Source organism: Lactuca virosa, chromosome 4, assembly GCF_052849685.1.
Source record: "Lactuca virosa cultivar CGN04683 chromosome 4, Lactuca_virosa_CGN04683_v6, whole genome shotgun sequence".
Lineage (NCBI taxonomy): Eukaryota > Viridiplantae > Streptophyta > Magnoliopsida > Asterales > Asteraceae > Lactuca > Lactuca virosa.
Genome location: NC_136429.1, coordinates 534,642,947 through 534,668,117, shown reverse-complemented (window position 1 = coordinate 534,668,117; position 25,171 = coordinate 534,642,947). Strand labels below are relative to the sequence as shown.

The following is a 25,171-nucleotide window of genomic DNA, read 5'->3' as shown; positions in this document are numbered from 1 at the left end:
AATACCACATACTAAACAAACATACTGCCAAGCATATATGGGTGTCGGCTTACCCCTTCGGTCTATTCAGGGGCGGACCTAGGGGGGTTCATGGTGGCACCGACAACCCTAACTTTTCCGGCCGCAGTGGAAAAATTTTGAAAATTTTATTTTTTCTACTACCGTGCAACCCCTGTTTCCCGTGCAACCCCTACTGTGAAATCCTGCGTCCGCCCCTGGGTCTATTTCAACCAGATATTGCCAAGCATATCTGAGTGCTGGCCTACCTCTTCGGTTTATTTCAACCGGATGTCAGGTCTATTTTATCCCCTTCTACTACCACATAATATCATAACAGAAATCACAGAATCATCAAGCAAATATAGACATAACTGACAATTATCACAAAGACAATGATCACGCTATAACATAAACTAGTGGGTCGACCTTGGTGCCTTCAACCCACGGCTACTGCGAAGGAAGACTCACCTTAAACCGCTGATAATCCACTAACAGCTCGGGTCGTTGAACCGGATAACCTCGCACCAACTAATAATACATACAACCTTAATAAATAATTAACCCGATAACTCAAAATCCGAGGCCCAATCCATAATCCAACTTCCTAAAGGGTAAAAGACCATTTTACCCTTTTCTTACTTGGCCCAAAACCAAGATCCAACCCATTAGCACAAAAAGCCCAAATATCTAAATGGCAACCCAAAGCCCAAATCAATAACAACAAAAGCCCATTATGGCCCAATAACTTGATTGGACCCAAACCATCATGAACCTACTTCCAAAAAAACTCTTAGTCTACCCATGGCCTAAAGTCAGAAGTCTAATGGCCCAACAAGGCCCAAACCGTAAAAAGTCCCAAAAAGACATGATGTGGAGTACGCCCTGCATACTGGAATGGTACGCCCCGCGTACTCACCCTCGAAGCGTAATGTACAAACGATTGATGCAGAATTCAGCATTACACTGAGCGTACCTCCACGTACGCCCAACGTACTCGACAGGGACCAAAAAATCAACATTAAGCTCTTAATTGTTAAGAAAATGACTTCCAAACTCATATATAACCCTAATGAGATGTCTTAACACGTAAAGTTGGCAACTTTACTCCATTTTCATGGCTTAATGGGACCAAAACCTTAATGCAACCCACAATAAGCACCCAAACTCATGCATGGTCCAACAAAACTCATCAAGATGGCATTTTTATGAACAAGGGACCTCCCAAATGTCAAGATCCAACATACAAAGCTCTTGGAGTAGCCTATACTCACAAGGATGACTCTAAGGACCAAAATGAACCCAAAATACTCCTTAAACTAGATCTAACACCTAGAGTCATCAAGATAGAAACTTTATAACTCCATAAGATAGACCAAGGTGCACAAAGGCTAGATCTAAAAGCTCCAAGCAATCCCACACTTTTCCAAGAAGCTCATTCTTCTTCAAAGATCACCAAAATGCATGAAATACCACCCAAAAGCTCAAAAACCACTCAAATGGGGGCTAGGGTTTCGTTTATAGGGTTTAGAGGGATGGAGGCTGAAGATAATAGGGTTTTGTGTTGAGTTAAGGAGCTTAAATAGGGTCCAAGACCTTAAATTAGGGTTTGGGTCTGACTGGAGTACGCCCTGCTTACTTCTGGTACGCCCAACGTACTCCCTTAAACCTCCGCGATCCATCTGCTTAATACGCCCAACGTACACCAATGTACGCCCCGCTTACTGGACTTAGCACTAGTACGCCCTGCATACAGTTGTGTACGCCCCACGTACTTGGTTTCACCCTAAAGCCACTAAACTTTCGAAGGCTATAACTTCTTCGTTCTAAGTTCGAATCTGACGATCCTTATATCCACAGAAAGGAAACGAGAAGCTCTAACCTTTTATCAACTCATCCTTGACTTAAAACTTCCCAAACAAAAATCCAAAATTTATAAAAGCCCGAACTGACACTTTACTGAAATACCCCTTGGCTCCATAACACAAACCGAACACCCGAATCATCTAAAATACATTACCCACACCCAAATGGGTCTAAATCTCTTTTTCCTAAAGGCCCTAAGCCTTATGATACCCGATCTTCGGGCCACAACCCCTAATTAGGAAACGATTCGGAATAGGACGTTACATGGTGAGTACCAGAATGTTTCTCGCTTTTTTCAATCACAGGGCATCAATCACCGCATCTCATGTCGTCACACTCATGAGCAAAATGATGTGGTTGAACGTCGCAACCGTATCATTGTTTAAAAGCGATTAACTCTCTTAGCTCATTTTGCCTACCACATACTTTTTGGGAGCATGCTTTTAAGACCGCCACATATTTACATAATCATAAAATTACACTGGTCCTTGATATTATGTCCCCATATCAGAAACTCTATTCCGAAATACCATACTATGGGTTTCTCAAAATGTTTGGTTGCCTTTGTTATCCTTTCTTACGTCCATACAATCACCACAAATCGACTTCCACTCCTTACCATCTGTTTTTATCAGATATAGCACAACTCACAAGGGATATCTATGCTATGACACACCCTCCTCTCGCATTTATATTATATGACATGTTATCTTTAACGAGGATATTTTCCCATATAACGATCTTGCGCCACCTACTTCTGGTACTCCCATATCACCTACATCAACGGTCTCTTCCTCTTTACTCGAACATGCATCCACATTACCCACCTACACACCTCCATCCCCAACATCACCTCTCAATGCCATCCCTACCACTCCTACATCCCCTCTTGTCACTCTTGTTTCTTCTCCCAGTCCTTATTTTCAAACCTCAACTATTAGCACGTGCCAAACACACCATACCCTCCACCACTCACTATCGTCCTGCTGATCGCACCACCCATTCCATGGCGACTAGAGCTCGTACAAATTCCTTAAAACCAAAATCCTTCTCCACTTCCGTCATTACTTCCTCTACCTCAGAACCACGAACCTATAAACAAGCCAAACCCCATAAATGTTGGTAAGATGCAATGCAAAGTGAATATAATGCACTAATGAGAAATAATACTTGGTCTCTTGTTTTGTGTCCTTCTAATGTCAATCTTGTAGGTTGAAAGTGGATATATAGGGTCAAACACAAATCTGATGGGTCGATTGAACGTTACAAGGCGCAGTTGGTTGCTCAAGGTTTCAGTCAAGAAGAAGGGGTAGATTATTTTGAGACCTCCAGTCCAATTATAAAACCGACTACTATTCGTTTGGTACTGTCGATAACTATCTCAAATAATTGGTGTATTCGCCAAGTGGACATCAATAATGCATTTCTAAACAGGGAGTTGCAGGAAACAATTTATATGAGACAACCTCAGGGGTTTGAAGATATCCATAAACCAAATCATGTCTGCCGCTACGATCTGAAACAGGCTCCAAGAGCCTGGTTAACTAAACTTAAAACAAATTTGGTCCAACACGGGTTCCATGCCTGTTAATCAAATACTTCTCTTTTTGTACACCACTCTTCATCCGCTGTCATCTATATACTGGTGTACGTTGATGATTTAATCATCACCGGTACAAACCCCACTCTCATTCAGCGATTCATAAAACAACTTAATCATGTTTTTTGCTCTCACAGATATGGGGGATTTGCACTATTTCCTGGACATACAAATAACTTGATCTACCAAATCTTTCACCGTACATCAGCAAGGTTACATACGAGACATTCTCAAACGAACATAGATGTCTGATGCCACACCTCTTTCCACCCCTGCAGATGCTCACTCCAAACTCACGATGGCCGGTGACCCGTTTTCTGACCCAACATTGTATCATCAAGTAGTGGGCTCACTTCAATATACAACAATCATCAGACCTGATATAGCCTTTGCGGTCAATCACGTTTGTCAGTACATGCATTCACCAACAATTCATCATTGGCAACCCGTCAAACGAATCTTAAGGTATCTGAATGGAACCATTAATCATTGCTTACACTTTTCTCCCACTACAAAGACATCCTTACTAGCCTATTCAGATGCGGGATGGGTTTTCGATAAAGACGATAGTAGATCACAATATGGGTTTGCTATTTACCATCATTCCAATCTTATTAGCTGGACTTCTCGCAAGCAACGTGTCGTCACAAAAGCAGAGTATCGTTCCTTAGCCTATACCTCAACATAATTGATTTGGATCAAACAATTGCTTCAAGAATTACACACTCCAATAAAAAGTTCTTCGCTAATTCTATGTGACAATGTGGGTGCCATCTTCATGACAAAGAATCATGTTATTAGTACTCGTTCTAAGCACATTACACTCGATTTTCACTTCATCCGTGAATAGGTTGACTTAAGAAACTTACTAATCTCCCATGTTTCATCTGTTGATCAAGTAGCTGATGTCTTTACCAAACCTCTTCACAAAGAAAGTTTTGATTACATTAGACACAAGCTTCAAGTTCGATCCGCCCATTAGCTTGTAAGGGGTGACAACAGTCCTCTTACTCAGTCAAGCATACGTGCATCATTGACCTAGTATTCATGAAATAGTTGTGTAAATATCTGTATAAATAAGACTTTGTATTGTCTTTGTATCTCTCATGTAATAAGAAAATTCAATACAAAAAGCTATTCTTTGTGTTTATATTATATGACCAACAATCAACATACATGGTCACAGAGTAGGTAAGTTTCTATTTCGGGCTAGCTAACCATGAAATTTGAATATTTGATAATAGTAGGTTGCAGGTTCGACCCATTTATGAGTAAGAAGGTTAATCTGATTGTTGGATCTTAATAATGAACAGACCAACACCAAATACTTAAAAGTAGAACTATTCCTTATCTAAAATTAACCATTAATAACACAATTAAGGTGGGTATTTATCTATCTAAAGCATTATTTAATGAAGTAAAAAATAATAACACATTATACAAGTGTAAGTTGTAAATATTCAGGAATTAAGCACTACAATTTGGAAAATATACATAAGGTAAGCGATAAACCTTTATACCTTTATGGTATACTGCTGTTATTATTTTGCCATTTATATTTAACTAGACAAATGTTCTTATGTTGTTGCGAAGAATACAATAATTAAAATATTTGATAAATATATGTTATTATAAAATAGTTATATTATTGTCATTAACTTTTTAACAATAATTCTTATATTAAGTTCTAATTACTTTAAATATACGATAATATAATACATATCTATATCACAACTCTCGATAGTCTTTATATGGAGATCTCGAATGAAATTAAAAATAAATTGAACTTTTGCTTTATTATTATTTTCAATTATTATGATGAATAATCAATTTACATAAAAATCTTTTAGGATCAATGTCATTAAATAATTAAGTAAAAGAAAAGTAAAATAACTACTTGTTTGATTTTTTTTAGGGAAATTAACTTATTAAGGTACTTAATTTTTCGGTTTGTTCACATCTGGGTGGGTAACTATTTTTTTGTACACATCTAGATAACGAACTTTTTGGAAGCGTTCATATATGATCATTATGGCCGGCTGTAGTAGGTTACATCTAGTCATCATGGTCATATGTGAACACTTTCAACAAGTTCGTTACCTAAATGTGTAAAAGAAAAGAAGTTAACCAAATATAAACAAAACGAAAAGGTAAGAGTAAATTACGCGAATGGTCTCTGTGGTTTGGGGTAATTTGCACGTTTGGTCCCTAACTTATTTTTTTAACTCTGATGGTCTCTACTGTTTTTTTTTGTTACGCGCTTGGTCTGTCTTACCTAAAAAGACTATTGTGCATTTATAATTTTTTATAATTAAATTTTCTTATTTATGTATTTATTTATTATATATTTAAAAAAATTAATAGACCCCACATATCTATATCTTCTCACCCTAAACCTGAAACCACATTTGAGAAATTTAATTTGGATCTCAACAGTTACCATCCGATCTCTCATCCTCCTCAACTTCTATTTCTTTCCATCTTCAGTGACATTGACGTTTTCACTATCCCTTATTTTTTTGGTCCTTCAACTCCGGCGAATCAATACCACAACCCACTGTCTCTTCATCGAATTTTCCACCACCACAACCCAATGCATCACAATCCTTGCAGAAAAAGAAAATTGACCCCAGAAAGAAAAATTAGAGAACCAGATCAATTGAAAACCATAACTTGAAATGCAAATCAAAACCTGAAACTCTATTAACAACATTTTAAGCTTTAACTCATCAAACGATGTGTTTTTTTATATATTATTGGTCTATATTTTTGATACTTTTAGTCTCTAGTAAATTTAAATTTTTATATTTTATATCTTAAACAATAAAATTCTATAAAACGACGATGTGTTTTTATCCATGTCAAATCTAGAGTTTTTATTTTATTTTATTTTATTTTATTTTTATTTTTACCAAAGTAGTGTATCTTAAAAAAAATATTTACCAAAATGGGGTGGTTTTAGAAATATTTACCATTTAGGTTAAATTTTATACCAAATCAAAATTAGAAGGTAAAATAAAAAAGAAAAGAAATTGACTTGTCATGGTAATTAACTTTTTGGTTTGTTCACATCTGGGTAACTATTTTTTTATACACATCTAGGTTAGGGGTGTGCACAAAACCGCACAAACCGCATAAACCGCCCACACCGCACCGCATAATGCAGTTTTCAATGTTCGCGGTGCGATTCGTGGTTTGTAGTTTTTGTAAACCGCAATATATGGTGCAGTTTGTGGTTTATGCTTACGCAAACGCGGTTCAAACCGCACCGCACCGCATTATATATAAGGTAAGATACATGTCTATTATTATTAATTATAAAAAACATTATTAATTTATTATGTACAACAAATTCTAACAAGTGCAAAATAGCAAATTGGTCGCTAAACAATGGGACAGTATACAACCATTGTTTCAGTTATAACAAATTCTAACCCATTTTTGTCTATTTATAAAGATACTTGACAAATTAGGTATCAAACTATATTGATTATATTAAATCAATATCTTTAAAAGAATAAAATTAAATTTATCATGGAAAAATATATCTATCTGAGTGCAAACTCTATTTTGGATTTAGCCGACACATAACTTTCATTTTCACAATAGGATATTAAAATTGATGGGAAATGTAGCACTAATATATATCAAATCAATAACGATGTTAGGGATATTAAAACAATCGTTTACCATAGTTATATACAACTCGTTATTTGTTATATGATAAAAAATCATTTAATCGTAGTTACATACTAATGCGTATAAAACTTGAATACAAAATAGCTTATTTGTTATTTGTTATTCACTAAACCGCACCAAAACCGCCCGCACCAAACCAAACCGCACCGCACCGCATAATGCGGTTTAGAACCTTAATGGTGCGGTTTGCGGTTTCCAAAAATCCCAAACCGCACATGCGGTGCGGTTTGCGGTTTTGACTCTAAACCGCACCAAATCGCACCGCACACACCCCTAATCTAGGTAATGAACTTTTTGGAAGTGTTCACATATGACCATTATGACTGGATGTAACCTGTTACAGCCGGTCATAATGGTCATATGTAAACACTTCCAAAAAGTTTGTTACCTAGATGTTTATAAAAAAAATAGTTAGCCATATACGAATAAACCGAAAAATTAATTACCTTAATAAGTCAATTTGTCTTTTTATTATTATTATTCTAATAAATTAGTTTTTGGTCATTTCTAATTTGATATTTTGATTTAAGTTTTGCATTCTATATTTTTATGTGTAATTAACTTAGATATACATTTTTAAATAACTTAAATATAAATTTTTAAATAACTTAAATGTACATTTTAGTTTTTTGAATTTCTAGATATGAGTTTATAAAGGTATGTTACCTCTGTGATCAAATTATCATCGTCTCATTTGATTTCTTCAATATTTTTGCTTGATTTATGTCGAGGATGAAATGGTAATGGATTCAGGGTAAGGTAGAAATGAGTCTGTTGATGTTTTAATAGAATAAAAAAATAAGTATATTTCTTGGTCGGCGGCGAATGATTACGATGGTTAGGTGGTAGTGGTGGAGGAAACATGTTATGACTGTAAAGACTGTGGAAGGGGAAGAAAATCGGAAATGGAAATGGTAGGAGTGAAGATAGGGTGTGGGGTGTGGTACTGACACACTAATATGTTATAATATTACACACAATTTAAAAAGATGAAAATATTTATGACCAAAATCAATACAAACCAAACCAAACCGCAATGATTGACACACTAATATGTTATAATATTACACTCAATTTAAAAAGATAAAAATGTTTGTGACCAAAATCAATACAAACAAAACCAAACCACAATGATTGTTTGAGTGAAAAATTATTTACAGTGATAAAACCTGAAGATTGGGTAACCATGAGTCTAAAACTAAAAGAAATTGGCCTTTGTGATAAAAACCTAAAAAACCTAATGGTTGAAATATGAACCATGAGTCTAAAACTAAAAGGAATTGGCATTTGTGATAAAACCCTAATGGTTGAAATATGAAATTTCATACAATAAATCCATAGTTTAAATCTGATACACCTAAAATATCGTTATTGTCCAATCTATCTGCCACTTGCAATAAGTGTGTACCCAAACATGCGTAGTTTGATTAAGAAACGTGCCTATTTTCCTTGTTTTGATTATTAACGCACTATCAATTAACATATACAAATCATCTATTTACTTATTTTTTAATCATTTTTTACGTTGATAACATTTGAAGTACATATTAAACGACTAATATCATGCATCATCATTTTATAAATAAACTAAATAAAATCTCATTTAGATGGGTTGTTTTTAAACATTTTTAGCAAAAGATTTGGACGAATAAAAAATAAGAAAAATCTTCATTGTTGCCGTGTACCGGAGATGATACTTATGGACATGTCAACTCAATTATAAAATTATTATTGATGATTATAATAAAAATATTATTGTATTATATGTTTGTGCATAGACCAATATCAACCACTTGCAATGAACGTTTATCCAAAGCTACGTAGGATGATTAAGAAACCTATAATAATTATGTAACTTTTATATGTTAATTATGTAGAATGATTAACAAACCTATAATAATTATCTATTATTATAGTTGTAACTTTGTATTTTAATTATAGATTCCCAATAATAAGACAAACAATAGAACATACACCTGTCTTTAGCCACTTTTTATATTATTTTCTTTATTCTATGTTAACCTTTATGACAGTGAAAGCCACATTATGAGTTTCATTAGACATTTCATTCATTTGGAAACTGGAAATAATAAGTCGGATGCTAACAATCATATTCTAAAAAAAAAAAAAAAAAAAAAAAAAAAAAAAAAAAAAAAACTTGTATACATTAATATTTAAAAATAACACATGTCTCCACATCCATTGTTGCAGTTGTCATATGGCCGACCATTTTTTTTTTATCCTGAGACTACATGAACTCACATAAACACAATCAAATGAACATGGGCATGACAGACAACCAACCATATTCAATCAACACATTACATTTACGATACACAATATATATCGTCAATAGATGGATATTGTTGGACATTTATAACTTAATCACACCCATAAAATGTTCCTGAACATTTTGCAAATAATCCTTAACATCTATCTACCCATGCATATCTATTTTGTAAAATTAGAAATATAATTTCTTCATATAATTAAAAACATTGAGGTCCCGTTTGATAGTTTCTGTCTGGGAAAATGTTGTCTGGTAAAGTGCTGTCTGGGAAAGTTTTCTGACTGGGAAAGAAACCATGCTGTTTGATTGTACATCTGATTGACTGTGCTGAATGATGAAAAAAAATAATAATTCAATAAAAAATATAATTAAAAAAAGTTATTTAAAAAAATTAATAATCCAATAAAGAAAGAAAGAGGCGGGGTTTGGTGTATAATTGTCTTTCCAGCCCATTCAGCCAGAAAGATATGATTTTGGGGCTTTCTGGGAAAGACATATCTTATCGGGAAAGACCCCTTCTTTTGTGCAAATCAAACAGTCTTTCCGGTCCATTTAGCCAGAAAGATCTGTTTGGACCTGGAAAGATGCGTATCAAACGGGGCCTGAGTCATAGTATAACATTTAAAAAACCAATCAATACGAGAGACCGCTAATTCAATTTCACATATGAAAAAGACTTGTATAGATTAATGATAAAAGAATAAAATTTTAATGTTACGATATAACATAAAGAATAAAACATAAAAAAAACACACTTGGTTTTTGTATAAACCTACATACAAGTTTCCAATGAGAATGAGCATATGCTCATCATATTCTGACACCATCATCTCTAAAATATGTTATTTAATGAATCGAATGCTTTTTTAAAAAAAAAAAAAAAAAAAAAAAAACATAAAGAATACAAGGCGGTGGGAAATTAGGATACATGATTTATCGTATAAATTATACTAATATTTCTGTTTGAGATCCTTAGTCTTCGGGGGTCTGTTTTCCTTTTCCTAAATCCTTATCGCTTCAAACCAGTTGTCTGAAAAGGCTTGTAAATTATAATATAACATATCTCGCTTACATGCCCAGATCTAATAGTCAAATATAGAATAACATAGCATGATCCACAAGAATATATATTATATAATATTTATATAAACACCATAGTTTCTTCTATAAAGCAATCGTCAAGGAAAATGCTTCATTATCACAATTGTTACATAATAATAATAATAACAAATCTATCAATTTGTAATATTAATAATAGTAACAACAATAATAATAATACCATTTGTAATAAATAATAATAATAACAACAATCTAGATCTATAAACTTTTTTTATGTTATGATTGTGTAATAATTATATATGAATGGGAAGGCCTAGATGGTTGTGGTCCAAAAAAACAAAAATACTAAAGGTGCAATGGTTGTGATTCTCATGGGAAATTAATAACAAAAACGGGTTGGCCTACTTGTGTAGGCCACGTGGACCAACAACAATACACATGTTTAAGCGTCCGATCTGTCTTGATTGAACATGCAGCTAATCGAAAACGATAATTGATGCACACCTGGACAAACTCACTCACTGCCCTTCCACTTACCCCAAGAGCCATTTTTCTTCCAGCCATCCGATTTCAGATCTCCAATTTCATTTCTTAAACAATTGTTCAAAGATGATTGGATTGATTATTAATCACTAACCATTTCTTTACTTGTTAATTCCATAACTATATGTATTTGACCCCTTTTCCATGTTATGTACATTTTCCACCCCAAACACTCCTATATTATTATTCTCATGACCTCATTTTAATTATAGATGTTTTTCTTTTTCATCAGACCTCTCTCTCTCTCTCTATATATATATATATATATATTAATAGCAACTGTTCCATGACTTTAGGAATAAATGGTTGTTATTTTTCAATCTTAAAATAAGTAAAGGCCGGCTAACTTTATCGAATAAGTTCACACATTACATTTCATGCTATATGATTTGGCATTTTGGCTGGTGCTTCCACTTGTAGTGGAGTATCCTAGAAGTGGTCTTAATATTTTAGATTTTGTGAGCACTTAAATAAAGGTCTCACTTTTGCTTCATATATTAACAAAATCCTAACACAAATCATTATCAACTAGCACATCTGATATGGACCCTTAGTTTTTTATTTTATAGTTACACTGGTAAATGTCACAACCTCCTACTCCTTCCTTGCTCTTATCCAAATCTTATAAAAAGAATGGTGCATCACGAAATCCCCATGAAACACAACAACACATGATAAATAATTGAATCTCAATCAAACTATAAATACCAAACAGAGAGAGAGAGAGAGAGAGAGAGAGAGAGAGAGAGAGAGAGAGAAGAGCAGTACTCTGCCAGAATCAAACCTGTGAGCTCTCTGCAACTGCATCTCATCTAACTGATAAAATGGAGAAAGATTCAGAGCAAATGGCAGAGACCACAAATCAACAAGAAAGAGACATGGAGAGCAATTCACTCCATCAGCCACTCCTCAAGAGAAATCTAACCCTTTCTTCAAGTCCACTAGCCCTTGTTGGAGCCAAAGTTTCCTATATCGAAAGCTTGGATTATGAGTAAGTTATCATTACAGATTTTCACTTCATGAAACTAGAGTTTTTTTTTTTTTTTTTATTAATGAAAATAAATTTTTTTGCAGGATCAATGAGAATGATCTGTTCAAGCACGATTGGAGAAGCAGATCGCAAGCGCAAGTGTTACAGTATATATTCCTTAAATGGTTATTGGCTTTCCTAGTCGGGCTACTAACCGGTCTCATAGCCACTCTCATCAATCTTGCAGTTGAAAACATTGCAGGATACAAACTACTTGCTGTAGTTCAATACATAGACAATAAAAGGTATTTTCAAATACTTAATAAATTCATTTCCACATTGCTTATTAGTATTATTATTAGAGTAAATTACTAAAATCGTCCTATGATTTCGTTAAAAGCACGCGTTTCGTCCATAACTTTTATTTTGCACTCGGACCTCCTTATGGTATGATTTTATTGCGATTCTGGTCCCTGACAGATGGGTCGAAGTAAAACTGCTGGAAGAAAATTCCCAAAAAAATCTCAAACAATCCCAGAAAGAATTTTCGTTTTCTATAAATCCAATTGTTCATCGATTTTCGTTTTTCGTTTCTATAAATCTAAACCATAAGAACAATCCCAAAAAATTCTCAAACAATCCCAGGAAGAAGATGGGTCCATAAATCTATAAATCGTCTTCAAACACAAATCCTGAAATCAAACCTAAAATCAAAATTGACTCTTCAGATGAAATCAAACCTGAAATCCATAAATTGTTTGTGTATGGGAAGAGTGTGTTTAATCACGGCAAGAGCCTGATGAAGTAGCCGGATTTACAGAAACGAGAAACATTTGGACTTTGACTCTTTCATGGCGGATATTGACTCTTCAGAGATGGGATTGCCGATTGACTCTCAGACGATGGAGGTGGCGATTTAGGGCTTGGGCTTTGACTGTCCATGTGATGCCGCCGGTGATGATGAAGACAAGGAAATACAGGGCTTGGATTTTAAGTTTAACGGGAGAGGACTAAATGGGTAAGGGATGAATGGGTTTTAGAATAGAATGAAGGAGATTGGGAGTCGAAGCTTTTATGTAACGGCGAGTCACTAACTCCGGCAGTAGCTCCGACGGTAGAGAGTAGCGAGGAGGCCGAATAATTTATATTATCATATAATATTTTATTTAATAAAATCAAAATAATAAAAAGAAAAGCTAAAAAGAATAATAAAAGGTATAATAGTCTTTTTGCTACTAAAAGAGATTAAAATCGCAAAAAAATCATATCACACGGACAGTCCAAATGCAAAATAAAAGTTATGGACCAAAAATGTAATTTTGATCAAACCATAGGGACGATTTCAGTAATTTACTCTTATTATTATTATTATTATTATGACTTATGATCAGGTACATGATGGGGTTCTTGTACATGACCGGTGTTAATTTCCTATTAACACTAGTCGCAACAGTTCTATGTGTGTTTTTCGCACCTACTGCAGCGGGTCCTGGCATTCCTGAAATCAAAGCTTACCTAAACGGGGTGGATACTCCCAATATGTATGGTGCCACCACCATGTTTGTTAAGGTGCGTATACTTTTTGTTTTTCACAACAATAATAATACTTGTGTTTCTGTTGGGGGATTTTCTTCTCTTTTTTATACTCTTGCTATCTTTTTATAAATTTAAAAGAAAATCATATTCATGAAAATTGTAATTACAGATCGTTGGAAGTATAGGAGCTGTGGCTGCAGGTCTGGATTTAGGGAAAGAAGGGCCACTGGTTCACATTGGTGCCTGCATTGCTTCACTACTAGGTCAAGGTGGGCCCGATGACTACCGGATCAAATGGCGATGGATTCGTTACTTCAACAACGACCGTGATCGCCGAGATATAATCACCTGTGGCGCATCCTCAGGTGTATGTGCTGCTTTCCGGGCCCCAGTAGGAGGTGTCCTGTTTGCACTTGAGGAAGTGGCCACATGGTGGAGAAGCGCTCTTCTCTGGAGAACCTTCTTCAGTACAGCAGTTGTGGTGGTGGTGCTCAGAGCTTTCATGGAGTATTGTAAAGATGGAGCATGTGGGCTTTTTGGACAAGGTGGGTTGATTATGTTTGATGTCGGCGGTGTTCCGGTGAGGTACCATGTAGCTGATCTCATCCCTGTAACTGTAATTGGAATCATTGGTGGAGTTTTAGGTAGCCTTTACAACTACCTTCTTCACAAGGTCCTTCGTCTCTACAATCTCATCAATGCCAAAGGGAAATTAGCCAAGATTTCATTGAGTCTGGCAGTATCATTGTTCACGTCAGCATGCTTATATGGACTCCCGTTTCTTGCCAGCTGTACGCCATGCGATCCATCTCTAGTAGATTCCGAGTGTCCGTCTACAGGAAGAATGGGGAACTTCAAGCAGTTTAACTGTCCAAAAGGACACTACAATGACCTGGCGACTCTCCTCCTTACAACAAACGATGATGCTGTACGCAACATTTTCTCCACCAACACTCCCAGTGAATACCGTGTCTTCTCCTTAGTCATTTTCTTTATACTTTATTGCATATTGGGACTCTTCACGTTCGGGATTGCAGTTCCATCTGGACTTTTCCTACCGATTATACTCATGGGGTCCGCTTACGGGCGCTTACTTGGCATGGCGATGGGGCCCTACGCATCCATTGACCAAGGCCTTTATGCTGTTTTGGGTGCGGCTTCTTTAATGGCGGGATCCATGCGGATGACTGTTTCCCTGTGTGTCATATTTCTTGAGCTGACAAACAATCTTCTTTTGCTTCCGATAACAATGCTTGTCCTTCTAATTTCCAAAAGTGTTGGAGACTGTTTCAACCCGAGTATATACGAGATCATACTAGAGCTTAAAGGGCTGCCTTTCTTGGAAGCCCACCCGGAGCCATGGATGAGAAATATAACAGTTGGTGAGCTGGCGGATGTTAAGCCGCCAGTTGTCACGTTATCAGGGATTGAAACGGTGGGTCGGATTGTGGATGTTTTGAGGAACACCACCCACAATGGCTTTGCTGTTGTGGACAGTGTGGGACAGGTGAGTGAAGTGCATGGGCTTGTTTTGAGAGCTCATCTTTTACTGGTGTTGAAAAAGAAATGGTTTTTACAAGAGAGAAGGAGAACAGAGGAGTGGGAAGTGAGAGAAAAGTTCACTTGGGTTGATGTGGCGGAGAGGTGGGGGACGATAGAGGAGGTGGCAGTTACAAAAGAAGAAATGGAAATGTATGTGGATTTGCATCCACTTACCAATTCTACCCCTTATACGGTTGTTGAAACCATGTCTGTTGCAAAGGCTTTAGTGCAATTCAGGCAAGTGGGGCTTCGCCACATGCTTGTTTTACCAAAGTACCATGGCCATGGGGTAAGTTATTTTTATTTTTGAAATAATAATAATAATAATAATATAAATTGCTTACTGACCTGATGTTATGCAGGTGCCACCAGTGGTTGGAATCTTGACCAGGCAGGACTTGAGAGCACACAACATTTTGAGTGCATTTCCTCATCTTGAAAAATCTCACACAAGTAAAAAGGGGCGTTAAAATTTCTCCACAAACAAGGAAAAAGGCATTGTGATTTGTGAATGCCTCAAATTACTACTTTCTATTGCCAATTTTGAATTCTTTTACCAAATTTAAACAAGATGCCACAACCATGTAAGATGACTACATACTAGTATTTAAATATTGCATTGTTCAGTCAGTTACACATCAAATAAGTTATTCTTAGCAATTAGGAAGTCATGTATTTTGGCAAACAATTTTTCTGAGATAAATAAATTCATTCTCTTGTATTTGTCTTGCTTGTTTTTATCATAAGGTTGAATGCTCAAAACCTTTATTCCTGAATCATGATTGAGCAGAATAGGAATGAAATGACTATGAATTGGTAGTTCAATCATCTAAAGGGATTCTCTTATTTACCTTTGTTTATTTCAAATTACATAATAAATGGTATAAGAAAACTATTTTCCCAAAAGTTACACAGTATCATATGGTTAGAAGAGAGGCTGCAAAGATAAGAGATGAAACACTACCATCAGCCTAAAGGAAAAAAAAAGAAAGAAAAACAGTAACCCTAAAAATGAGAGTCTTTGAACACTCTATTACAAGCAAAAGTATAGATAAAAACTTCAAAACAAAGAGACACAGCTGAAATAAAAGCAAAGGTGAAATCATAATTGTTACATCCGTTTATGTTTTATTTCTATCATCATACACTGTTGGCTTATCGAGGGGGGAGTTTTGGAGCAACATTAGGTTCAATCCACATACATGACCACTCTATGAAATGCAATGAAATCTTGCATACAAAGACTTAACTCCCCAAATATTTAACACTGATGGCCTATTGGATCAATGCTCCACCTTTTTAGGTTTAATACAACAACAATTTGGAAATGATTATGATCCATCCAGATAAATAGTCAATAAACATTGGTTCAGTTACAGTCATGTATATCATTATCAACCATGTTGAGTGTACAAGCAGAGAAAGAGTTGATGATCTATGTATAGCTAAATGAGCACATAACCTCCTTCTTGACTATTTAGGAAACAAAATTAATTTTCAAAACAAATGAACACACACAAGCGCTCAAAACTTTGATCATCGAATCATGCGATCGAAATCCATCTCTTCGCGATCAGACTCAACCTGCTCTTTCTTTAAGCTTCCTTTCTCTTCTTCGATCATACAAAACATCAAAATGTAATCTTATCACATCATGTATTAAGAATCTATAAATAGGAACTTAATAGAGTTAGATAGTGGACTTACCTGAAGCACAGTCAAACACTTTGACTTCACCATCCTTGTGGTCTTTCAGGTAAATACGGCAGCTTCGCATCCAATGCCCCTTCTCTTGGCAATAAAAGCAAACAAATTCTTTTGGAATGACACAGGGACAATCTCAAACTTAGTATTTCCCTTTCCATTGGAAAGACTTTTCTGGACTTCCAATGTTTCCATTGCCAATGTCCATGGAAGTTTGGGAAGTAGATTCCAATCAAATTTGCTTTACCAGTGCGCCAAATCATTTCAGATTCAGCAGCAATTAGCAAATAGGAAAGATCGATAAGGATCACGTCGCGGTCTGTCATATAGTAATCTTTAATGGACTCACTATATGACTTAGGAAGTGATTGAAGAACCAAGTCAACAGCCACGTTCCTTGACACAACGACTCCTAACATTCCCAGCCTGTCAATGTGTGACTTCATCTCCAAGACATGTGCACACACATACCTTCCATCTTCATGTTTGCTTGCCAATAGGGCTTGAGTGACCTTGAACTTTTCAAGTCGACGAACATGTGGGTCAGGGAGAATTATTGGAGGAGGTGTAGGAAGTGAAGTATGATATTGTGGAATATCATCTTCATGTGGAAAACTTTTTCCAACAGGATAAGGCAGACCATAGTTGTCTGACCTAGACATCTATAAGGGGAGAAATTCAAGTTAGTTGATTTAAGTCCTTAATATAACACCCAAAATGAAATATTAAGGCTAGGACCCAATACAATATTCTACAATTCGGAAGAGAGATGCCGTAATCCAATTGTAAAATATTTGAAGGTAGGTAAATGACGATTTACCAATTTCCACCATGAAAAAAGAAAAAGAGCATTAGGTTTTAAATGAATTGAAATTCCTAGATTTTTTGAGATTCATTGAACTTTTTCAATGACATGTTTAATCTCGATTATGCCCTTCAAGTTTGTGACTGGGATACCGAGGATCACAAACAAGGTGTGAATAACAAGGAAAATTAGCTTGGTACTCTCGAAGTCATTTATCACCTAATCAATGTGCCGGTTAACCACACACGCTCCATTGATCTATGACAAACTACGATTTACCCATTTCCATCCTTCATTAGTCCCATACTAGTGTGCCGGTTAACCACACACGCTCCACTAACGACTAATAAAGTGCAATGTGCAATTTCATGGGTTAGCATCAAATTCACATTTTTCCTAAGTAACTAAGATTGGGAATTTATAAAGTGTTTAGTTACTTTATGTTTCATGATACTTTTAATGAGGATTTAAATGTCCTGTCAAACCCGTTCGGCTAACGACCCTCCACTGGTCAAGGGTGCGGTGGGTAAGAGTGGATACCCAATGGCGGTCATTTTACAGGCCGCTTCCTTAAACACCCATTTTAGACCAGCTTCGTGAATGAGGCCTACTAACGGTAAGACTGACCTTTTTCTTATACATACATAATATATTAAACTTTTAATTTTATATAGTATAAGGGTGTATTTTACACTTTTTAAAATACTAGGTGGTTTAATCTATTAATAAATTATAATCTTAATTTAATTAACTTTAAACCATATGCTTATGGATTTATTAATTCTCTTTTAATTAAACACTTTAATCAATTTAATAAAGTCCATAAGGTGTAATTGAACTATTCAACGCATCAAGGTTATAAAAATTCAAAATTAAAAACTATTTAATAAATTTTTAAGTTATAAACCCAAGAGTTGCACCCTTTTGAAACCTTTCAATTACTAGATGTTTTAGAATTCAATATTTCAAATTAAAACCTTTTAATTAAACTTTTCAAATTCCAAAACTTAATTAAAAAAACTCTTGAATTCCAAACTTGATGGCAAGTTTTGTAACTCCTTAGAAAAACTTTTGAGTTCCAAAACTTGATGGCAAGTTTTATAACTCTCTTTAGTCATAAAAATAGACTTTCCAAGTTCCATAACTTGAGGGCAAGTTATGAAACTCTTCAAAGCCATTTAGTTCAAAATTTAAACTAATAAAATAATCATATAATTTTATCTTTCACTAATTTAAACTAATTCAATTCATATGGCTAGATAATTTCAAATTCTACAAATAATTAGTTTTTCACAAAATCAAGTAATTATCTTAGAATTTGACAATCATCATGTTATTGGATGGGGACAATCATTACCATATCAGTAAAATCGAATTTTATGAGCCAAAACATTTTGTGGTAATTATCTAAATCCAAAACAGGCCAAACACTTGAAAAATCTGCCATCTAATGATCCAACTTGTCGAGTTCATGGTCATGAGAACCAACTCGTCGAGTCCAGCAGTCAAACAACAAATTTTTCAGTTTTTTTCAACTTTGAACAATTAAACAATGCATCTATATAACAGAAAACAACCCATGGCTCTGATACCACTGTTGGGTTTTAACTACTATAACACTCCTATGGTGCACATACAACCCTAATTCTTTGGATCTAAGTTTTCTCTAGTTATACATGCAACAAAAAATTATCCAAAGCATGACACCTATCTAGCATACAAATTTGGTACATGAATCATAAAACTAGTTAGAAGAATACCTCTTATTTGTAGCTTGTAGTTGTTGGCCTTTCAAGAGCTTAACACCTCAAGTGTGATGCTCAAACAAGTCACAAACACCATGAACAAATGGAGGACTTTGAGAGAGAGGCTAGAAACACCAAAATCAGGTAGGGTTCTCTTAGAACCCTTAGGGTGTCAAATTTGGAGCTAAGGGGTTACTTTTATAATGTGGAATTCCTAGGGTTTCAACTTGTAAACCCTAATTCATTCCTTGGGCCTTTAATCTAATAATCCATATGATAAGCCTTATGGACTAACACTTCATGGACTCTCACATAAACTTAGTCCATCACTAATCAATCATGGATCATTGGCCCAAACTATATGTATTACTGATTTACTTAATCAGTCCCCTTAATTTAATTAATCTCTTTTGATCACTAAATTAATTCCAAATTAATTCTTGACCAATATTAATTAAATAATATGATTTCTCAATTAATATATTATACTTATAATATATTAATAAATCACAAATAACCTCTTTCTCAAATATCCATCCTGTCAAATTGTTCTGGTGAAGGCAACCCAAAATGGACCATGCTACTCTCGGGTCAAGTACATACCAATTATAGTTATGGGATTAGACACCTAATCCAACAGTCTCCCACTTGGATAAGTCTAATAACTATAACTGCAAGTGCGACTTCAAAACCCGACTAGCAATCATAGCTCTCAAAAGCCGCTGTCAAACTTTGACCTAGTCAATGATGCATCCATTAGATAAGGGATCATATATATTCCTCCATTCTAGATATCATATGGACATGAGACATGGATTATAATCATTCTCTCTGTCTGTAACGCCCTGTTCCGAATCGTGTTCCTAATTCGGGACTGTGGCTTGAAGATGGGCTATCATAAGGTTTAGGGCCTTTGGAAGAGAGATATCTAGACCCATTTAGGTACGGACGATGTATTGGAGGTAATCAGGGAGTTGGGTGGTGCATTGGAGCCAAGGGGCATATCGGTAAAGTGGCAGTTCGAGCTCTTTATGAATTTTGGATTTTCGTTCGGAAGGTTTTGAGGTGAGGATAAGTTGATATATGCGTAGAGATTTTTGCCACCTTTCCGTGGATATAAAGAACGTCAAAAATGGAGTTGAAACGAAGAAGTTATGGTCGTTTGAAGTTGGAGTGGTTCGCGTGAGTGATCGTTGACTTGTTGACCAAGTTGATTTAAGGCTCACGACGTGAGCATTAAGGGCTCACGATGTGAGACGCATCTGATGCACCAAAATCCTTATTTTCAAGTATTTAAAGGTATGGGATGATTAAGGTTGCTTCTACTCCGCCTCTTTTACCTCCAAGACCTCTGGAAACCCTAATCTAAGCCTCCATTGAAGCCCTTGAGCCATTGTTGGTGCTAATGGTGTTTTGTTTCCCTTGAAGAAGAAGAAGGAGCTCTTGTGGTTACTCATTTTGACAAGATAAGCTCATCTTTGTGGACTAGATGAAGTTTTGAGCTCCAGTAAGGTATAAAGATCCTACCTTTTTCATTTGAGGTTGCTAGATCTAAGTTATGGTGACCTTCTTTGCATGGGATCTTGAAGTATCATGCATGGGGTCCATAAATTTAGCAACTTTATAGACCATTGAGTCATTTGCTATGCTAGAACCCTTGGATCTGGATTTTGGTGCAAGTTATGAGCTTCAAGTTTGAATCTTGGTGTTTATACCCATCTTTTGACCTAACTAGTATTTAAGTCATGTATTGGACATATGTGACTAAAAAGATTCGATTTTTATGGTCCTTGGGGTCAAGGAAGACCCTTTAGACTGTCCCATGTTATGGCTTAATGGATTAGGAGCTTAATGCTCATTTTTGGCCAGAACTGGACTCACGACGTGAGGAATGAAGCCTCACGACGTGAGCACGGATTCGAGGGAGTTCCTGGACAGAAACCACGACCTCACGATGTGGGAATAAAGGGCTCACGACGTGAGCAGTCCCTGTGCAAATCTTGGACTCTTTGATGATGGGCTAGCTTGGTTTTGGACTTGTATTTTTGTTTGGGCTCTTAATGGGCTAAGGATTTGAGAGTAATGGACTTCTGGTTGGGCTTGCCTTGCTAGGCTTTCCCTAATGGGCCTTGGATGATGAATTGGGCCTTAGTGGTCCTAATGCAGTTAAGTCTTGATTGGGCCCAATGGACTTGGACCTTTGGGCCATTGGAAATTCATTGGTTCAGAAAGTAAATGGGATTTAGGAAAAGGTCCATGTTAGGGTTTGGGCCCAATTTGGAAAAAATTGGGCCATTGATGGACTTTATTGGACTTTATGGTTTTGGGCTTTTAGGCATGGACCAATTAGATCAGGGGTGAAATGGTCATTTTACCCTAAGAAGGATTTCTGAGCTTGGACTAAGTGATGTCTTGGTACTGATAGCTCGGGGAGCCGAAGGAGTAGCAGTTCGTGGAATTGCCAGTTATCAGCCAGAGAAGTATCAGCAGGGCTTCAGCAGTGCAAGGTGAGTTATCCTCACTATACTCAAGGGTCTAAGGCACCAAGGCCGACCCTTTTCGGATTGTTATCCTGATATGTTATATGCTGTTATGATATGTTAGATCGGTATCCTGGTAGATAGGATGATATATGTTGTTATGATCTGTTAGATCGGTATCCTGGTAGATAGGATGATATATGTTGTTATGATCCGTTAGATCAGTATCCTTGCAGATAGGATGTTATATGTTGCTATGATCCGTTAGATCAGTATCCTGGTAGATAGGATGTTGTTATGTTGTTATGATCTGTTAGATCAGTTTGTTTGTCTATAGACTGTTATCTGTTATATGTGCACATGTTTGTTTGGCGGTCGAGGCTTATATGCTTTGTGCGAAAGCCAATAAACCTGGGCATTCCAACCTGTCGGTTGTGGGCCGTGAGTATTCCATCCCGAGGATGACTGAACTCATAGTATGTGGGCATTCCAACCTGTTGGTTGTGGGCCTGGGGTATTCCATCCCGAGGATGATTTGACCCATAGTATGTTGGCATTCCAACCTGGTTGTTGAGGGCCTGGGGTATTCCAACCCGATGGTTGACTGGACCCATAGTGTGACGTTTATGATTATATGTGTGTATTGTTGTGGGTATGGGTATTTTGGGGTAACTCACTAAGCTTTCGGGCTTACAGTTTCAGTTTATTGTTTCAGGTTCAGCGGATGGCTGCGGGAAGGAGAAGGTGTGACCGTACACTTCCTCAATTGATGAATATGATTTCTGGGAACTCTGATGTTTAAACTATTTTGAAAAAAACAAATTGTAATAACTGAGTGGTTTTAAATGATTTAAAAATTTTAAATTGGCTCGATTTTTATGGGTGTTACAAGTTGGTATCAGAGCCTTGGTTTGAGTGAATTGGAGGGACACTCGTGTGAATCCAGTCTCAAATCAAGGAAAGATTTTCAAAATGATTTTAAATGGTTTTCAAAATAAGTAAAGGAGGATGCGAAGTGTACGATCAGCCGGAGCCAGTAAGTAGACCCCAAAATACCATACGGTTATTTGATATGTGATATGTTAGAACATCATGCTAGTAATAAGACAGGGATCCTCAGGAACCGTATGATAGAATTGCCTGATCTTTGATGCCTTATCTTATGTAGAGTACCTCATTGATTGTTGTATGACTCTTTCGTGTGTGAAATAACTATTGGGTGAATACTCCAAGTCACATGCTACATGAGTTAAATGATCTTAGGGTAAGGGATTTGGTTCTGCTGCGCAGCTCTTGTCTGAGTCCAACCGTTGTGGGATTAAATCTTTTAGTCTAAGATTGTTTAAGCTGTACGGTATGTGATTGTATTCATGCAATAGTTAACTGGCACCAATGGAGGGTCGTGCAGCAGTTGGTGGATGGGTGGGTAGTGAGAGGCCGAGAGGCCAGTTATGAGACATTTAGCATTCCTCTAGGAGTGAGGATTGAGCGCTCGCTATATATATGTATATTGTGAGGGTGTTGTGGTGATACTTGGGATAAATATGGGTAGGTGTGGAAGGTAGTATGGGCCCGTAATACTGAAAGCACAGGACCCATACGCGTATCAAGGAAGTCACAGCCCCTAGGGTTTGGTCGGGAGTAGGTTCCCCGTCGTTTATGCAGATTATCTGATATTTTCCTGGTATATGTTCAGTATGGTGATGACGAATCGATTTGAGGCGGGATCCGGATCAGGATCGGGAGCGAGTGGCCAGGATAGGCCGGTATTGTCCGTCGATCAGATACGGGAGATGATTTCCATGGAGGTTTCTCAGATTTTGCGAGAAGAATTGTTCGGTGTCGTGGACCGGGTCGCCGCCAGGGTGATCGCCAAGTTCGAGGAGCAAGTTACAGCGTTGCAATCTGTGAGAGATGTTGCTACCGAGATGACTAATGGGGGAGTGCCGGTGGTGGGGTCACAACTAGGAAAGAGGAGGAGGGACTTTTCAGCAGAGGACGAAGGGTTAGAGGCTGCTGACCTGGGTACTCAAAGTCAGGAGGGTCAGGAGGTGTGTGGCAAGTGTGGGGGAACCCACCGATTCGCTTGTCACAAATTCAGGTGCTACAAGTGCGGGGAGAGAGGGGATGTGCAACGGGATTGCAAGAAGGACCAGATATGCTTTCACTGTTACCAACCAGGTCATTTCAGGTCCAGCTGTCCTGCGTTGAGGACAGAAGGAATTCAGATTCCAGCGGTACTCGTTCCTCAGGAGGTCAAATTCGAGCCGCAAGAAGTCTCTGGTATGTAATTGGAAAACCCCATTCTTTAATAATATTATGGTCAAATCGTCTGTGATTAGTATTTAATTTGTCTTGGAATATTGTTGAGTATGGATAAGCAGTAAATTCAGGTTAGTTGCCTGTTTAGTCTGGTCTATGTGTCGCGGAGCTTCATGAGTTGTTAGGTCACTAGAAGTGTCAGGAGAATTTATTGCAGGGGGATTTAAGGGCTGGTCAGGGAAGGTATCATGGTTGGATACCATGGTTGGTGACAGTATGTCGGCGCTGGTGAGCGTGGGTGGGTCGATGTAGTATAAGTACCTTGTGAGATCCGATTCGCTTTGCATCTCTTGTATCAGGCGACCAGGATTGATGGTACAATCTTTTATGCTTTTGGGATTGTAGACTATGTATTGGGAGTAGTCTGTAGCCCGGTTTAGGGCAGAGATTGTTTTAGCTACTGCAGTTCAGCTGTGGACGTTTGAGCTGGTAAGTGAGTCAGGGTGCGAACCCTGAAGAGAATGATTCCTAGAGCCCGAGAGCGGGGAAACTTGTTTGGAAAACCTTTGGAAAAGGGGTATTATGTGGGAGTTCTGCGGATAGGGTCCCACATAAGGGTTATTCAGCATTGTCAGAATTCAGTGGTTTTAGCAACCGTTAGTGCTTGACGGACTAAAGTGCCAAGGGAAGTAGCTCGTCGCCAAGTACTAGTTGGAGCATCTATCTTTTGGTCTTCAGGACTTGAATGTGAGGTCATTCAAGCATTAGTGACTGTCGGTTTCACTGGGATTCAGGAAGTGTTCATTTGGTTCTTAGAAGTGTGTGATCAATTGGGATTGGATAGTAATGGAACGCTAGTTAGAAGAGTTGGTTGTTATCGGATCGATCGTTGGAAAGTAAGAAAGATTGGGAATTCTCCAATTTTCATGTATTGTGAAGACATAGTCGAATCTAAGTGGGGGGAGAATCGTCCCGGGATACAAAATCAGGAGCGGTATTGAAATGGGATAAGTTTCGCATCGTTGTCAGGAAGGAAGACAACCTAAATGGCTGTTTGGTTTGAGGGTTGTGTG

The 25,171-nt window shown here is 37.0% G+C and overlaps 1 protein-coding gene and 1 long non-coding RNA gene across 2 annotated transcripts; one reads left to right on the top strand and one right to left on the bottom strand.

Annotated features, from left to right (window-relative positions):
• Positions 1–9,483: 9,483 nt before the first annotated feature.
• LOC145109584 (uncharacterized) lies at positions 9,484–11,548 on the bottom strand. Its single transcript, XR_013709086.1, has 2 exons — positions 11,049–11,548; positions 9,484–9,779 (listed from the first exon to the last, which is right to left on the bottom strand). It is a non-coding gene; the product is annotated as an uncharacterized LOC145109584 (long non-coding RNA).
• A 214-nt stretch (positions 11,549–11,762) lies between these two features.
• LOC145109583 (chloride channel protein CLC-a-like) lies at positions 11,763–15,825 on the top strand. Its single transcript, XM_079046778.1, has 5 exons — positions 11,763–12,045; positions 12,129–12,329; positions 13,416–13,593; positions 13,730–15,391; positions 15,465–15,825. Exons 1-5 carry the CDS (start codon positions 11,879–11,881, stop codon positions 15,570–15,572), a joined length of 2,316 nt encoding a protein of 771 aa, XP_078902904.1. The 5' UTR covers positions 11,763–11,878; the 3' UTR covers positions 15,573–15,825.
• Positions 15,826–25,171: the final 9,346 nt, after the last annotated feature.

Coding starts and splice junctions, on each gene's coding strand:
- LOC145109583 (XM_079046778.1), top strand. CDS start 11,879: ATGGAGAAAGATTCAGAGCAAATGGCAGAGACCACAAATCAACAAGAA. Junction 12,046..12,128: donor ATCGAAAGCTTGGATTATGA/GTAAGTTATCAT, acceptor ATTTTTTTGCAG/GATCAATGAGAATGATCTGT. Junction 13,594..13,729: donor CCACCACCATGTTTGTTAAG/GTGCGTATACTT, acceptor TTGTAATTACAG/ATCGTTGGAAGTATAGGAGC.